The 18,056-nt window shown below is 37.1% G+C and overlaps 1 protein-coding gene across 1 annotated transcript in view; it reads right to left on the bottom strand.

Moving 5' to 3' along the window:
• DNAH7 (dynein axonemal heavy chain 7) overlaps nt 1–18,056 on the bottom strand; it is a 135,354-nt gene that overhangs the window by 51,053 nt on the left and 66,245 nt on the right. Inside the window, exons 37-45 of the mRNA XM_076342253.1 lie at nt 17,301–17,469; nt 14,574–14,700; nt 13,475–13,694; nt 11,384–12,256; nt 10,289–10,518; nt 8,875–9,205; nt 3,891–4,237; nt 1,527–1,707; nt 48–233 (exon numbers count right to left, since the gene is read on the bottom strand). Of these exons, the coding sequence (XP_076198368.1) occupies nt 48–233; nt 1,527–1,707; nt 3,891–4,237; nt 8,875–9,205; nt 10,289–10,518; nt 11,384–12,256; nt 13,475–13,694; nt 14,574–14,700; nt 17,301–17,469 (2,664 nt within the window). The remainder of the gene's footprint in view (nt 1–47; nt 234–1,526; nt 1,708–3,890; nt 4,238–8,874; nt 9,206–10,288; nt 10,519–11,383; nt 12,257–13,474; nt 13,695–14,573; nt 14,701–17,300; nt 17,470–18,056) is intronic.

The following is an 18,056-nucleotide window of genomic DNA, read 5'->3' on the forward strand; positions in this document are numbered from 1 at the left end:
ATTTAGATTATTACAAAACTTGGGGACAAAATCACTGTACATATTACTTGTCTGTAGCTGGATGTAAAGGCTCCTAGATAAGCTACAATTCCCGATGAAATAAGTATATCTCCAGTCAAATTGATGTACTGCCTTCCCAGCTCCAAAGCAGTCTCATGCCAGCGAGTTTTCTCACCCCCAAGGCCACCAATCAATTGTTCTGCTCGCTGTAATTTTTTGCTGCATAAGTCAACCTCAGAATAAAAAAAAAAAAATTGCTGATTATGTTATATGATCACTTTAAAAACATTTTACAAATATTAAAAAGCATTCAATAATTATTTTCCTGTGCAGATGTTTTCTTAAGTAACTTATAACTCTAAACAAATAGAAAGAAAACACCTTCTTATTATAATGGAAATGTTTAAAGAACAAAAACAATCTCAGTACCAGCACAGTAAAGTCTATTCAGTTACATTTTCATCCAAATAAAGGAAGACCACCAGTATAAAACATGGAATTCAAAATAGCTCTGCATGTGATATGGAAAATATTAATAGTCAAGGAAATGATCTACATGTCATAGGAGAAACAAAAACACCTTAAAAAGAGCAGTCTCATAAAAGTAGATACATTTTTTTTCTGCAAAAAAAAATCCTTATGAATACATAATCTGCATTTCTGTGTCAGTTTTTAACTAAGCCATCTTTTCAGGCACGTTTATAATCTAACAAAAAATAAGATTTAACAGGAATTTAATCCAGCTCTGTTAGAATTCTTTACTGTCTAGTAGAGACACATTTCAGCCACAGGATAGGAGGAAAATTATGCCAACTCTTGCTACTGTTACAATCCTTTCTCTCTTCTGGTAACCATAGCAGCCAATTTACACCACAGTAACAAACTGCTTGTGTAGTTTATCCCTCCCTTCTACTTCCAAACCGTATCAGGATGCAGAAGAAACACACAAAGAGCTGAGTTTAACTACAGACAGGAATTAAGACTCCATTTCAAATTCCGATACTATTCTTGTAAAAAAAAAAAGCTCAAGATGATGTACTGCAAATTAAAAAAAAAAAAAAAATACCATCTTCTAATGTTGCCTATTTCTGCACACATAACAGCTATTTAGCAGTCAGGAACAGAGTTTACCAAAACCATTCTCAAAATTGCATTAGCACAGAAGGCATAAATAAACTTTCAAAACTTCAAATGTACTGACTTGCAAGTTAGTGGATGAATCAAACTCTTGGTACAATCACTGAAAATTTATCTCCTCACAAGAAAGCAGATATGAGTGAGGACATAGGGGAGGGATATCAGTTCATAAATTCATAACATCTACATTTTCTATTACTTTAAAGCATTTATTCCCCATGCTTTGCCCATTTATAACTTCAAGACCATTACACCAAAATAAAAAGATGGTTATCTAAAAGTACGACTTGTTTGGCATATTGGCAGTTAAAAGGAAAAATACCATTTGACAAAGAAGCAAATTTTAAATAACTTCGGTAGAACAATAGTTCAACTTTTGCATCATATACCTGATTTTCTAAGTCAGCCTTCTCCTGTTTCTTGGATTCCAGTGTCTGTTGGAGTACAGCCAATTTATCTTGAACATCCCTCAGGTCTGCTTGTTTCTTTCTGAGACCATCCATAGCAATTTTTAATTTTCCTTCAGCTTGATTCAACTTTAGCTTTTTGGGTGCAACATTTTTTGTCACTCTAAATAAAGTCAAAGAATAAATTAAACATCCGAAAGATACACCCTCACTGCAGTGTTACTATTAAAAAAAATGAACATAGGAAAGAAGGGAAACCTCAGCAACTCAGTAGCTCATGCAATATTCCATTTCATAATTTGATATCTGAAGACAATTGGGTTTTACTTCATCACTTATTTCTGTGCTGATACTGACCGATTTATGCAGTTTCTGCAAATTTTTCTGTAATAACAGGTAACAATTAAAAGCAAAAAGAGTTATGCTTCCAAACTGTATGCCCCATTTGATCACAATTTAGAATCCATTATGGATTTGTGCCATTAGAAACACACAGATCATAGAATCATTGAGGTTGGAAAAGACCTCTAAGATCATCGAGTCCAACCGTCGACCCAACACCACCATGTCCACTAAACCATGTCCCTAAGTGCCTCATCTACTCGTCTTTTGAATACCTCCAGGGATGGGGACTCAACCACTTCCCTGGGCAGCCTGTTCCAATGTTTAACCACTCTTTCAGTAAAGACATTTTTCCTCACGTCCAATCTAAACCTCCCCTGGCGCAACTTGAGGCCATTTCCTCTCGTCCTATCGCTTGTTACTTGGGAGAAGAGACCGACCCCCACCTCGCTACAACCTCCTTTCAGGTAGTTGTAGAGCGTGATGAGGTCTCCCCTCAGCCTCCTTTCCTCCAGGCTAAACAACCCCAGTTCCCTCAGCCGCTCCTCATAAGACTTGTTCTCCAGACCCCTCACCAGCCTCGTTGCCCTTCTCTGGACACGCTCTTAATACCTCAACATCCTTCTTGTAGTGAGGGGCCCAAAACTGAACACAGTATTCGAGGTGCGGCCTCACCAGGGCCGAGTACAGGGGCACGATCACTTCCCTACTCCTGCTGGCCACACTAGTTCTGATACAGGCCAGGATGCCATTGGCCTTCTTGGCCGCCTGGGCACACTGCCGGCTCATGTTCAGCCAGCTGTCAACCAGCACCCCCAGGTCCTTTTCCGCCAGGCAGCTTTCCAGCCCCTCTTCCCCAAGCCTGTAGCGTTGCATGGGGTTGTTGTGGCCAAAGTGCAGGGCCTGGCCCTTGGCCTTGTTGAATCTCATACAGTTGGCCTCATTGTTGCACAAAATAGAGGCATTATTGAAATGTCTTTGAAGTTTCTGACAGTCATATCAAGCCCGAAGGATATTTTTTGTTACACATTGTATCTGATACACTGAAAAAGTATGCTTGTTTTTTATATATATATAATCATATATATTAAGTAACAGTCACTGATACTGTACGCACACATACAGCCAACTGTGTACACAAAATAAAAGAGAAAATTAACACCTTTTCACATCCAAGGATCCATTTTCTAGTTTTGAGTATTTCAATCTTTTGCACAGATATTTTTGTGAGGAGAATATTGGAAGTAACATATAACTGAAAACATATTGTTTATCTTTCCAAAAACAACAAGCAAGAAAATATGCTGGAATGCTCCTATGCTCAACTGAAACAGTATTTCACAAGTATTAGCTTCATAATTAATGAACCCCCTCTCCTACTGGTGTAAGTTGCAATCTCCTTTAAAGTTCACCTTTTTAGTTAATTTTCTCTCTAACAAATTGGCATTTGTAATATTAACAGTTGTTCTCAAATTGACAACTCTATGAAGTATGCATTTACTAATCTTTTAGTCAAGTAACAAAATACCCTCTCAAATGAAGGCATGCACTACTTACCATGACTCAACTTTCAAAGTGCAAATTGACCTTAGTCACCCCGTGCTGATTTACTGTTAAATGTGACTTCCAGATGTTTCAAATCAGGAAATATCATAAAAAACAAGCATACTTTTTCAGTGTATCAGATACAATGTGTAACAAAAAATATCCTTTGGGCTTGATATGACTGTCAGAAACTTCAAAGACATTTCAATAATGCCTCTATTTTGTGCAACAATCTAAAAGGAAGTTAGCTTTATTTGCTAACTGAACATATTGTTGCTCCCATGCCTTCTTAGAAAAATTCAGAACTGAAAATCAGGCTCTACACCTTAACATCAGGTATCTTACATGAATGAATCTTTATGACTGCTTGTTTGCACAAGTTTCCCACTAGGAAGAAGTAATTTCACATCTCTAATCAAATTTATTTTAACCTTTTTTTTTATTTTTATACATACTTACGTATCATAAAACTCCATAGCTATGACCCATTTGCACAGACCCTCTGCTGCTGTGGAAGCATTTCGAATCTTGTCTGGTACAAACTCAGGATTTGTAAGATACTGTTTTCTTATGATAGCCATGTAAGCTGGGGGAATGTTATCTTTGTCATATTCATGAAGAGACTGAAGAAATCTTATGTCACCCAGAAGTCTCTTAGCAGGACCCCAGAAATCCTCAATTTTTTTTCCAGAACCTGTTGGGTCTGGAATCCGATCTGCTTTGATGCCTTTAAGGATGCATACAGCTTCCATTACAAGCTTGACACCAGCAGGAGGACTCTTCATGGACTTAACCACTGTAATATCCTTAAAATAATAATTAAAAAAAAAAAACAAACCACAACTTCAGAGCTCTGAACATAGGTGGATTAATTCTTCTATTACAATAGAAATAATAACCCTTTTTATGTCAAGATAGTATTTTTCCATATACGTTTGCTATTCTCACACTTGATAATTTTAAATACACTATGATCTGAAGTTCATAGCACAAGCCTGCATAGTCCATACATATATATCTCGTTTTCTTTTTGCAAAATTTTTATTTCTTTTTTTTTTTTCCATTCTTTCTAGTCCTTTCTTTAAGGTGCTATGCAGGTTAAACTAACACTGACATCTATACAAAAATACCTGAAATTTAGTTAACAATCAGTTTAGAGAAGACAAATTCTTATCTGTAATTCATTTTTAGTTGTACTTTTTCTGCTCCTAATTCAGTAGTGGGCATTGCACCTCAGTTATGGAGTTCAGATGTTCCAGCTCCACCCTTCAGTTCAGGCTCTAATACAATAATTCCAAGCTTACAAGATCATATCAGCAGTGGATTAGTATATTTAAGATACCATAAGGTAAAAGCGGCCTTCAACCCAGAACTAAAGATCTATGTTCTCCTAGTACAGAAAATAAATCAATTAGTATTCTGGTCAGTTATTAAATTCCCAGAGTGAGCTGAATGAGGGAAGAGGCAGCTAAAAAGAAGAAAACTGTTGGGTAAAAAGTACTGACATTATAAGAAATAGCAGGAAATGAATAAGCAAAGTTTTAACCGCAAATACAGAATAATAATATAAAAGAATGAAACATTTCTACACATATATGTACAACTAATTAAGCAAGAGGTTTGTAAACTAAAGATTTATGGAAAATAATCTCTCTCACTCTTCCCAAAGAATAACTCTGCATGGTAATTCAAACGTTCTTTCCAAGACCTTTTCTCAGAGAATACATACTCCAATAAATTAAAGGATTTCTAGATTCTCATGCTTATTTTCCCAATTATTGTTAGATTTTGAGAGCTTGCCCATGGTTTCTTTGAGGTCTAAAACCTTGGTAATTTGGATAGAAAGGGGTATCTTTTGAGTTCTGGGAATGTTCATTTGTGCCACAAAAAACAGAGAAACATTAAGACTGGATGGGGGGGGGGGGGGGGGGGGGAATATATAATTATTTCCTTGAAACTGTGAACTACGGTTCCTGGAGCTACAAGCTTTTAAAAAAGAAAAAAACAACAAAACAAAAAAACTCAACCAAAAACTGCAACTACGCAAGTGTTCAGGAGAGGGAAACAAGAGCAGGTAAATAAAGCCAGGGAATTTCAATGAGGCAGCCCGAAAACTGGCTGATGGGATCTCCAGAGAAGGAAGTTCTTGGGGAGGAAGAACAATCAAAGTTAGCCAGCCATTCCAGGGAACAAAATTAAGGACAAATACAAATTAAATTAATACAACCAAGGGTTGTAAGCAGAGTAGGAGACTATTTTAAAGGCTAAACTCAAATGCAGCTGCAATTAAAAGCAATATGAAGTGTAACAAGAAAAATTCTATAACTACAGTAAGAAAAGTACTGGCTAGGAACTTAGTGAAAAGGGTGAGATACAAGTAAATGACGTAGACAGTCAAAATGTTAATGCTCTTTGCATCTGATGTCTCTAAAAGGTTAACTGTGAGTACGTGACTAGCACAATTGATAACGGTCAAAACACAGCAAGGATTTGACCAAGGTCACACAGGTCCAGACCTATGCAATGTTTTCATTACTGAAATGAATGATGGAAAAGAGAGTGAGTTTATTAAATTTCCAACTGATAGAAAGTTGAGAGTAAATGCAAATACATTGGAGTAGAGAACAGGAAAAATTATTTTGATAAATTGCAGAAATGGAAAAGTATAGTAGAACTACTACAAAAAGAAAAAAAAAGAAAGGGAAAGCAATGATTATGTAATAGTGATTTTCAGGAAATGATACAGCTGTTAGCATGAAAGACAAACTACACATGTCAATAATCCTCCACTACTCTACACAACATTCAGCAAAACTACAGCTGAAATACTGTATTGAACTTTGGGCAATGCACATGAAGTGAATGTACGGAGAAGGTCCAGAAAGAATAACCAGAAAAGCTGATTTGATTTATGAGAAAAGACCAAAAGAATAGTGATTACTTAGCTTACAGAAAAGAAAACTGGAAGTGGTGAGGATCAATGAGTACAGTCTTTAACTGCATAAGAGATAAAGAACCATGTCTACAGGGAGCAGGACGGAAAACAATGTTAAGTTGTAATGAGTAAGATTAACGGTAAACACCAGGAAAATCTTCTTAATGATAAATGTGTAAAGTGGAACAGATTACAAGTGGAAGATGACGACTTCCAGAGGTCCCTTCCTAGTTCTAAATTTCAGTGTCTTCCTATGTATATTGCTACAAAACTTTGATGTCAACAGCAAAATAATACTTAAAATTGTTATACTTTTTCTAATCCTTGCTGAACAATGAGCCACATGAGGTACACAGTTCCTTTTGACTGTAGATACTCATTTCAGCAGTATTGGATTATGTATAGGTCTGTTTCTCAAAACAAAGCACTTAATCTGCACATTTATGTACATGGATTTATGGACACAATTTGCAACGTGTGTCCTGCTCTGCTTTCCATCAGTGGTGACCAGGGTGAAGAGTGAATCAAAACCAAGAGTCCTGTACAAGTACTCTAAACTCTCCTACACACAGATTTTTCTTGTGTTGATCATGCTATTTAACTATGTTTTGAGAAAAAAAAACTCTTTTCCTTTGGAAGTTCCTACTCTTTTTTTTTTCCTCTTGTATTATAATGCTCCCTGCTACTAAGCATTGACAGCAGCTGAATCATAGAATCATTGAGGTTGGAAGAGACCTCTAAGATCATCGAGTCCAACCGTCAACCCAACACCATCATGCCCACTAAACCATGTCCCTAAGCGCCGCATCTACACGTCTTTTAAATACCTCCAGGGATGGGGACTCAACCACTTCCCTGGGCAGCCTGTTCCAATGTTTAACCACTCTTTCAGTAAAGACATTTTTCCTCACGTCCAATCTAAACCTCCCCTGGCGCAACTTGAGGCCATTTCCTCTCGTCCTATCACTTGTTACTTCGGAGAAAAGACCAACACCCACCTCACTACAACCTCCTTTCAGGTAGTTGTAGAGCGTGATGAGGTCTCCCCTCAGCCTCCTTTCCTCCAGGCTAAACGACCCGAGTTCCCCTCAGCCGCTCCTCATAAGACTTGTTCTCCAGACCCCTCACCAGCCTCGTTGCCCTTCTCTGGACACGCTCTTAATACCTCAACATCCTTCTTGTAGTGAGGGGCCCAAAACTGAACACAGTATTCGAGGTGCGGCCTCACCAGGGCCGAGTACAGGGGCACGATCACTTCCCTACTCCTGCTGGCCACACTAGTTCTGATACAGGCCAGGATGCCATTGGCCTTCTTGGCCACCTGGGCACACTGCCGGCTCATGTTCAGCTAGCTGTCGACCAACACCCCCAGGTCCTTTTCCGCCAGGCAGCTTTCCAGCCACTCTTCCCCAAGCCTGTAGCGCTGCATGGGGTTGTTGTGGCCGAAGTGCAGGACCCAGCACTTGGCCTTGTTGAATCTCATACAGTTGGCCTCGGCCCATCAATCCAGTTCCTTGTCCTCAGTCCAGTTTTGCTTATTTCTGAACTTCTGTGTTTGACCTGGAGCCTCTAAGCCTGATCAGTCCAATTCCAGGGGGTTTTGTGTTCTGGTTTTTAAACTATAGGACACAAGACACATTCACAAAATTGTCTAAGCAGGGAAAGGTCCTTACAAATCACAGAACTGACCATACATCCATCAGTCGTGTTATCACCTGCTGAAGTATTACTTCATTAGCTTTCAAAGCCTGATTCTTGCCTTGTTATTCACAAGTATAATGCAATTGCCTTGACGTGACTAAGTAGCCATCTACCGTTTTCACAAAGCATGCCAATGATCTGATAATACCAGAATCTAAAACTTTTGATACCAAGCAATAGCTTTAAAAAACAAACCATCTGCTTTTCATCTAAGAAGGTTTCCTTGAAAGTTTTTTAAAATCTTGTTTTCAGCAACAATAGCTGGAGCACATAGCCCATCCTCACTCTTACAATCTTGGAGACTTCCTTTCATCCCACCGTGAGCAAAACATTATCCAGACAAAGAAAACCTGAATATCCATAAAACCAAGGGCGGCTGCCTCCACTGTCATACTCTTGCGAAGAGTGGTCCCTTAACATGGGGAGACATAGAATTTCAACCTCAATTTCTAGACTCTGAAAGACTGGATATAAAAAGATTAGATGACAGGATGGCAGGTTCTGAACAAGAAAGTAAAAAGCATACGTTTTCTAACTTCTCAATTGTTGAGTCAAAATATTTTTATAACTATGAATTTTGAAACGCCCAGAATATTTGATCTTGTAGTCCATAAAAATTCAGCATTACAGCTTTTTCACTAGAAAATAAAGAGAGTACCATTTTGCTTTTTAAAACTGAAAGATTTCAAGAAGTTTCTAAATTATAAAACTGTGTAAGTATAATGTAAAATCTGAAAAGGCAGATATTCCATGCTTTTGTATATCTGAATAACTTTCCAGTGCGTAAATATGCATTGTTAGCCATACCTGCGCAGTGAGAGTGTCAAGGGCAGCCAGAGCACTTTCTAAACAAGGCATGGCTTGTGCTAAGTCAGCATCACATTCATCTTTGATGGCTTTTGCAGCCATAGTCTGCTCATTTGCCACTGCTTCATCAGCTTTCACGACTTTTTCTGTTTTGGCTACTTCCAAAGATTCTTTTTGAATAACAACCATCATCTCATCAACCTGCTTGCTAGCTTCCCGTAACTGAGGTTGCAGAGCCTCCAGCTCAGACTGCATCAACGCTACTTGAGATGCAGCAGAGTTCAGTTTCTCCAAGCCAACTTCGTATCTTCTTTTCATTTTCATCACCTTACTGAAAATAAATAGTATTTTATTATAAAGATATTTTATCAGCACTTGATCACTTCATTCATTGGGATCCATTCCCCAAATTTCTCACTACTCTGAATAATCAAATGCTCTGCCAATCTTGTTTTATTTGCTCAACAAATAGTAAATAGCAGGGATTACTTGAGCCATAGTCTTTAACTATTCTATCATGTATACTCAGAGACTGGGATGTAGATAAATAAGTGATTACTTATAGGTAAATAAGTGATTGTTAAGCTTCTGCCTCTTTGTTGGCAGGAGCTACAAAATCAAGATGGCACAGTATTAGCAGACAAGAAAAGGAGAGGGCAGAGATGGGGATACGCTCATGCAAATCATTAGTTGAGGTCAGGTTGAAATAGGATTAATATAATTGGGATAATAATTTTAGCAGCAGAATGTGAATGGCTCTAGGGAGAGTCAACAGTGTCAGAATCAAGAAATTCCAAAGGCATTGGATCACTACATTCAAAACTGTATTCCTTTATTCCTGGAATTTCTTGCTGCATGCATTGTTTCACACAGCCTGTTGATTAAATTAAGCACTTATCTTAGTGCTTAATGATAGTGTCTTATCAATGAGACAGAAAGAAAAAGGAACTTTCCCTCACCAGCCATGAGAATAGAACAGATGTGCACATGCATACAGAGGTCCTTTCTGCACAGGCACAGCACAGCTGAACCCTGCTAGCAAGCCAATGGCACCTAGCAACTTGGAAGCTGGTTTCCCAGATGTCATCTTCCCTACATCCTCCAGAGAACCACAGAGTAAGCAGCCTGCATTAATTACTCTGGTAGCATAATATACATAATCAACATATAGCAACATCACCAGGGATGTTAGAAGTGGTCTAATGCAAGGATATTTTGAGAGCATCAAGTCAGACCTTTTGTCCAATAAGCAAGTACGTGTCCTAAGAGTACATTTTATCCATCTACCATTCTGTCAATTTAAATTAACTAAAAACAATTCACTTGCTTTATTCAGATTAGCTATGAGAGATAGAAAATAATATTTTTGGTGAACTTGGGTTCCTCTAGAAAAGGTCACATTATAAATCCTTACATGCGTTTCTTTTCAAGTAGACTTTTAAAAGTGGAGATCAATTCCAAGTATGAAGTAGGTGTAACATAGTTGTGTCTTTGAAGCTCTGCATGGTATAAGTCAGATAAAACAATGGTAGACGTATGAAAGCTTTTACACATATCAATACACCCACTTCGAGTTTCTTTCGACATTTCAACATCTTCCAAGAAGCGAGAGGCAACAGCTTCTAATGCATCTTCAGGCCATGTCTAAAACAAATTAATAAACACTTTTCTCTTATTCAGTAGTTCACACTCATAAATCTCAAAACATTTTTCAAAAAAGTATCTTTACCCCATTTCATAGATAAAGAGACTGAGGCACAGAGAAATTACTTCATGACAAAAAGATCATCAAATAGGACAATAACAGAACTGGAAAGAATCAAACTACTTAGGGATTCAGCTCAAGCCCACCATCTTTTTTCATCCAGTAGAAATACTATTACTAAAAGGACAATTTTGCATTTTCACAGTATGTCCATATATGTGTAACTGTGTCTGCTCTTTCTCTTCAAAATAACCTTTAAAGATACAGTACTACATATTAAAACAATGAAATTTAAATTCCTCAGATTCTTTATATGATTACATTCTACACCTTAAATATTCTGTCTAAGGTCTTTTTCACATAACAGTCAGATAGAATATAGTTTTATTGCAGAGCAGTGGGGAAAAAATCTGGTGTTCTGCATCAAAAGATGTCTGTATTTTTGACAGGTATTTCAGTTTCAAACTTTTTGGGCACCCTTGATTCTGGTAGTCCTGGTAATAGAAGAAAACACTACATATTTAAATCTATAATGTCTACAGTACTATGTTCATTCAGTTATACTTTTCTATCACAATCAGACAGTTTTTTCCTGATGATTTTGCATTCAGCCTATACTGGCCTTTATTACAGTCATAGCGGTTCTAATGGTCTAAACAATTTAAAACATGACGCTAGGAAAATTCAAGATATTTTTCACTGCTAACTTGACCAAAGAAAATTACTTGCTACAAAAAGGGTTGAAGTCATGTTTCTATTGCATTTCCATTAGAATAACAAGCCCAACAAAAGTTTTGGTTTTACCTGAAACCAGTCTAGTGTGCAGCAGCTGACAAGAGCTGGAAACTTACGAAGGCGATTACGGAAAGCATCTCCAATGGGACTCATTGCCAGTACTATATGAAGCTGATCTCGACAGCGATCAACAAACTTGTTAAAAAGAGCTATAGGACTGCCATCTGTCTGTTTTGTCCTGTCCCATTGGCGATCTACTTGACGCATTTTTTCACAAATTTCTTGTTTCTCATCTACTGCAAAGAGGTTTGGCACTTCACCTGCATTTAGTAAGTTGTTAACGTCTTCTAAGAATGACTCCTTTTTAATCTGCGTATCTGTGAACAAGAAAACTCCCTGCATTTCCCCTTCAGTAGATTGTCTTAGTATGGCTTTTAAGTCTTTATGCCACTCATTGATACCATAACTTTTAGTTATTTCAACCTGAAAAAGGTTGTATTCAGCCATATGGGCTGCTAATCGAGTAAGAGACTGTCGACCACTACCTCCAACACCAACAAGGAGGGCATGGCTGCGAGGCTGTTTCAGAATACGGGAAATTCTACAAATATGTTCTATAGCAAATCGGAACAAGACAAGCTGCATTGGCTTTTTGCTCATGTTATTAAACTCTTCAAGGTGACTCTCTACAACTAATCTCAATTGATCGACATCACTAATCTCCCTGTATTTAGTGTCCTCTCTTTTAGGGTCATGAAAATCACAAAACATTAAGCTATGTAAGTCATCTTCTTCCACTCTGCCATCATTGTTGAAGTCCAGATTCTGGAAAAGTTCATCAAAGTCTTCATGTAAGTAATTTTTCACTACTTCTTGGATAAATCCAACAAGCCAAGCCCGGTCAGGATTATCCACCAAGCGATCATAATACACTCTAAGAACCTGTATAATAAAAATTTAATTCTTTTAATAGTTGCTTCTGCTCTTGAATTTATACTTCTTTTAAACAAGATAAAACAAATACAATTCTGAAAAAGGCTTCAAAATATAAACTCTTAAACTTCACTACACGGAAAAAAACAAAATAGATATTTAGAATTAATTTGAACAATTGAGCCCAGTAATATTACTTCTGAATTAAAGTGAAAATTCATACAGAAATACATACACACACACATATATATATTTATAAACATTATTACATAAATGCATAAAAGGCTGCTGCAAAGAGGAAGGGAACAAGTTGGTCTTTCCAGTACAGCTAGATAGGACAAGTTATGGGTTTGTATTTCAAGAAAGACTACAGATGGCTATTAGAAAATGTTTTTAATGAAAAAGATAGTGAAGAACATTAATAGATTGCCTGGAAGTCTGAACATCCTTCATCCTTAGAGACTTGTAAGAATTTTTTAGAAAAAACACTTCAAAAGTTACTGTTGTTCCTTTCTTTATGTGATCCTGCTTTGGGGAAGGATGACGGACTAGATGATCACTGAAGATCTCTTCCATGGTCACTTTATGCTGATGTAATTCTATGAACTATAGCCAAATATTTAAAAAGCAACAATTATCAATGACCTTGCTTTCTCTTAATCCAGGAAAAAAAACAAAGAGCAGATATCACCTATATGGGGCTTTTTCCTCTTGTTTTTAAAAGGGATGTTTCACCTGAGCTCTTTCAGTGTGTCTGTCCTACTATGACTGAAAGAGAGGAAGCATTTGCTGAAGACAGTAAGCTTAAGAATTTCTTCTAAAGGAAGCCCAGAAACAAAAAAAAAAGTAAGGACCAAACTTTAAATCACTTAAAATTTCCAGTGACCCAGGACTATCTGCTGTTCTTCTCACTGTTGATTTGGTTTTTTTGGAGGAAGGAGAGAAGAAATGGAAAGGACTGTGCAGGCATTCAAAGCAGCAAACAGAGACTACACAATCACGTGAAAGTGAAGGTATCAACAATCAACTTGTCTACTAAGATATGATTCATACTTTGAAAAAGTCTGATTTCCTCTGCCCATACAGTATACAAAATCCTTTCTCATGAGTTGATACCAGTTTACAGCTATTAGCCAATGGAGATGGCATTACAAAAAGATAAATACACAAATCCACATCTTTTTCTTATTTATAATAAATATAATTTCTTAGTATTAGGCAATTTACCTCATGAACCCAGAGACGTTTTATCATTCCTGCAGATTCTGTTGTTTCAGGCCTTGACAGGCAAACACCTTGAATAACACGTGAAAAGTCACGGAGATTGAACAAATAGTGAGATTTGGCTGGGGTAGGAAGCAGATTCTTCCTAGCTTCTTTAAACATACGCATGGTTCCATTAATAATTTGCGGAGTCAGTTCTACATATTGTGATGGAAAGCTGTAACTGACAAGTTATAAAAGGTGGTAAGAATAGAATGAATCTCATAATTCCATCATACTAGCATGTGAATTAATAAATAATATTGTATATGTACACTGATTTACTTATAAGTTTGTGCCAATTTTTAAGTTCTGTGATTATACTTCCTCACAGGCAGTTTTACAAATCTTAGTTCTCTCACTGGATTAACAGATTAACTCCACAAATCAAATCTAGTAACTGTGGAACATGCTGACAAATTTGGCTATGCTAGACAGATAATTATACACTTTTCCCCCCTCATTTTTATGACTAACAGCAACAATAGGGAAGTCAGGTCAAATAGCCCTTGCTGTCTTCTGGGACCTCTCTCCCTCAAAGGGTCAGAAGCTGTCAAATCACAAACTTGGTCTGGAAACAGGATGTGAGCATCTTTTGGGGCTTAGCTGTCAGAATGGATAGACAATGGAAGTTGAAGTCCATTCCTAATAATGGCATTAAAAATTATGCAGTGATGAAAGGCCAAAGAAAGAGTAAGCCTTCTCAAACCACAGGAAATGTAAGAGCAATTTCCAGTTCTATTCTATGAATAATGACTAACCAAATTCTATTCTTATTTATTACACATCAAAAAATACTGTATTACAGAAATATCTCAAATAACTGAATTAGTCTCAGCTAATCTAAACCTCTGGTAGAGACTTCAGAACAAGAATTTTACCACTGGAGTATTTTAAGATGAGCCCTACTTCTGTGGAGTAATGAATAACTCAAAAGGCACAGGATATAAAAGATGATGATTTCTTTTCAAGAGCAGTGTCCTACAAACGTATCTTGAAGACTTCCTAGTACCATAATGTAAACACTGACTTTGATTTTTCCCAATATATAGAGGTCACTTACCATACTGTTAGATGCCAGTCTAATATTCTAGAAAAAATTGTGTACATGGATTCATCATCAAACTCATTAATAGTAACTGTATTGAAGTGTCGCAAGAATCGTGATGTTACTGGATTTCGACCACCACCTAAATATTAGAAAGCATTAATACTACAACTAACAGAAAAATTAAAACAAAACAGTAAAAGCCTAGCAATTTTTTTTTCTCATATTCATCTTTGATTCACCTAGCAGGCTCACAGTGAAAAGTACCACATCTTGTCATAAACCTAATGAAAGCAACACGCAGTTCAGTGTCAATCTGTTCTCCTGTAACCAATAGTCTGTAAAATACAGATTGAAATCATCAAGTTATAGATAGATTTGACACTATTTTAACTATGCTTCTGTTATAAAAGAAAACTTTTATAATAAAACTCCAAACCCATGTTTTTGATTTTCAAAGCATCCCAACGAAAGAAGCCTCTACAAGTAATGCTGTATATTTTATTCAATTTAGATTTTTATCCCAGTTCTAGAGTTAGTAGTTTTTATGACTAGACTGTGATTTGGACAATGAAGCTATGTATGGAAATAAGGGAACGTAAACCAGAAATTTATTGGATACTTGCTCCTTCCTTTGGAATTCAGGGTTAAGCTGCTGCACAGTGTGTTCAACCTTCTTATAGCAGCAAATCAGAAAAAAGTAGCTGAAAAGCAGGCAATCTACCATCCCTAATATCAGGAGCATAGCTAAGGGCAACCAAATTAGCATGGTAAGTTCTTTTAAAACACATGACTTTGTAGCTCAGGCATCACCCTGCACTAATGAAACTAAAAGACTCCTGGCCTGGAGCTGTCTCACATTCAGCCACCTAAGACTGCAAGCAGAACTAATGATTCTCTGTATTTAACTCTGTATGCATTACTAGTACCTGCTGAGGAATCTCAGTATTTTATGCTAAATAGGTCAGTCATTCATCCTACTTCCTTCTACCCCAACCAAGGTCATCTCTCGGACACAGCAGTTCACAAAGCTTCTTGAAGTTTACATGTGCACTGATGGCAAAATTACACAAGCTATTGGGATACCAATATGAGTTTTACCCAAAAGATAATCCTTTCCTAATATAAATTTTAAACCGAACTTTAACAAAATAGCTTTAAATGTTCTTTAAATAGCTTTATATTGCTTCAATAGCACTACATACACATACAGATTTCAGATTTTCATTTCTTCTCAGGAGGAGAAAAAAAAAAAAAAAACAGGCTGGAAAGGAGAATATAATTTTGTGAGTTCTGGAAGTAGCTCCCTGTACAAAGCTACTAAAATAAATTCTTCAGCCTGAAGCTGAATTGTGATATTTGACACAAATAGTTAGGACCGTAACTTGTATATTTGATCAGTCCATTTTTCACCATTCAACCAGAAGAGTACTGGAACAAAATTAGCTACAAACTTCTCCTGGGAAAGGAAAATTTGACCCAATTTCAGAGCAGTTGAAAGTAATTTCTACACTGTCACCCTGGAACAGGAACATAGCATGAAGGGATGCTTTAGCATCTCCAAGCACCTCCAAGATTTGGCTATTTCTGATGTAAAAAAAAAACAAAACACCACCACCACCACACCACCCCCCCAAAAAAAAGACCTGTACAATTCAGTTATGCCAGAACACAGTACAAGTCATGACTTCACCTAAGCTTTAGGAAAAATGAAGATATCAAATTTTAAAATTCTTTCACAGTTTGCTTCTGCTCAGTTATTCCACAGACTGATACTTAGATCAAGTGCTTTGAACTGTGGATGAACACTGCCTCTAATTTAAAATGACCGCCAGAAGCAGTTTTGCTTCTTTAGGAAACCAGATAGGTGTAACAGCAGTGGACCCCTATCCCATGGGCATGCATCACCGTCCCAAACACAAAAGTAGTATCAGTGGAGAAGGTTCACTGGCACGTTCCTGTGTGTGTTTGTGTGTGTAAACAACTCTACAAAAGAAAGGAGGAAAGTGCAGGGAGGCTGAAGCAGAAAAAAGAAAGAAAGCACCAATCATAGCGTGATTAAACACTGTAAATGTGCTCAGCTATGACAAACTTTTTAGGTGGTAAAAACCTAAATTTTAGAGACAGGGCCGTGAATAATTCTGTGAAAAGAAATTCTGTTACGTGATTCCTGCTGTAGTGAAGGAAATAGGTTGTATAGCTTCTTTAAAAGCAAACACAACAGCATCAAAGAAACATTAATTCTTCATTTTAACTGATAAAATACGCCAGGGTCATTTTTTTTTTAACTAAATAGCTCATGTAGTCAACGTGTACACAGGCGATCAGAAATATAATGACCTCTTTACATCATATACTTTACTTTTTTTTTTTGGCCAAATAAAGTAAGGTTTATCTGCTTAAGAACATCACTTAGTGCTATTTAGAAAAGTTTTGAAGAAGAATAAAATTGACTGAAGGCCAATGGAGGGTCTCATTAGACCAAAGGGATTTCATAAATACTTTGTAGACACATTCTTGGCTTCCTGAAAAGCAGTATTTCCTCCTGGCAAGCTTGTGTAGTCTCTCTGCTGCTCCTCAACCACTCTACTATGATTGCTGTTCATCTTTCCTGCAAGGAAAGGGTTCCTTGAGTTCTATCTCTAGCCATAAAGACCTAAATTGTAAAAACTATGCATCAATAAGCATTCAGCCTTTGGAAACCAAAGAAACAGGAAAAAGCATGTAAGACACATCTCTTACCTGGTGGTCCCATTGCACACACAATCTGAACATCTACAAGTTTAATCACTGAGCAGTCTTTAAGGTCATACCAATTCCAGTGATCTAACCACTGCCGTAGTAATTCAACAGGCGGTTGAGCACCATAGACCTCTCGTGCTGGCATATTAACATCATCTACAAATACAACCTGAAAAGAAAAACAAAGGATTTTGCATTTATTTATTTTACTGAATATATGCCACCATTGCGCTTGATTCTGGAAACACTGCACATCAATTCACCTCCATTAAAATCAGTGGGAGTAATACACATAAATACACGTTTTTGAAAAGCAGCCCTAAGCTCTTAATGGCTGAGTTAAATAAAAATCAGACTTACTGTGCCACTCTAAAGCCATTACAAAACATACCTATAGAGGAGAGAAAAACTGTGTTTCTCCTCTTATTTCTGAGTGTATTTAATGAAAGATGGTAAACTAATACTTGCTATTTAAACCTTACTGTACTACTTACATTACTTTTCCTGGAAAAAAGATGGAGTCAAGAAGACCCACAAAAACCCCAAACTTCAGCGAGGCTACGGTTCTGTTTTTAAATCTATTAAACATTACACCTTTCTTTGCCCTGCTGTTCCTAAAGTATAGGTCACTGCTGATCAGGAAACATCTTCACACAACTAAACTAATGCAACTGATGCAAGTTCTAGAAACACATTTATGTGTTTTATCCCCCTTCTCATTCTCTAACTGATACAGAGTAGGAATTTGGTCAAAAG

This window comes from Aptenodytes patagonicus, chromosome 6 (genome assembly GCF_965638725.1).
Source record: "Aptenodytes patagonicus chromosome 6, bAptPat1.pri.cur, whole genome shotgun sequence".
In the NCBI taxonomy this organism is placed as follows: domain Eukaryota; kingdom Metazoa; phylum Chordata; class Aves; order Sphenisciformes; family Spheniscidae; genus Aptenodytes; species Aptenodytes patagonicus.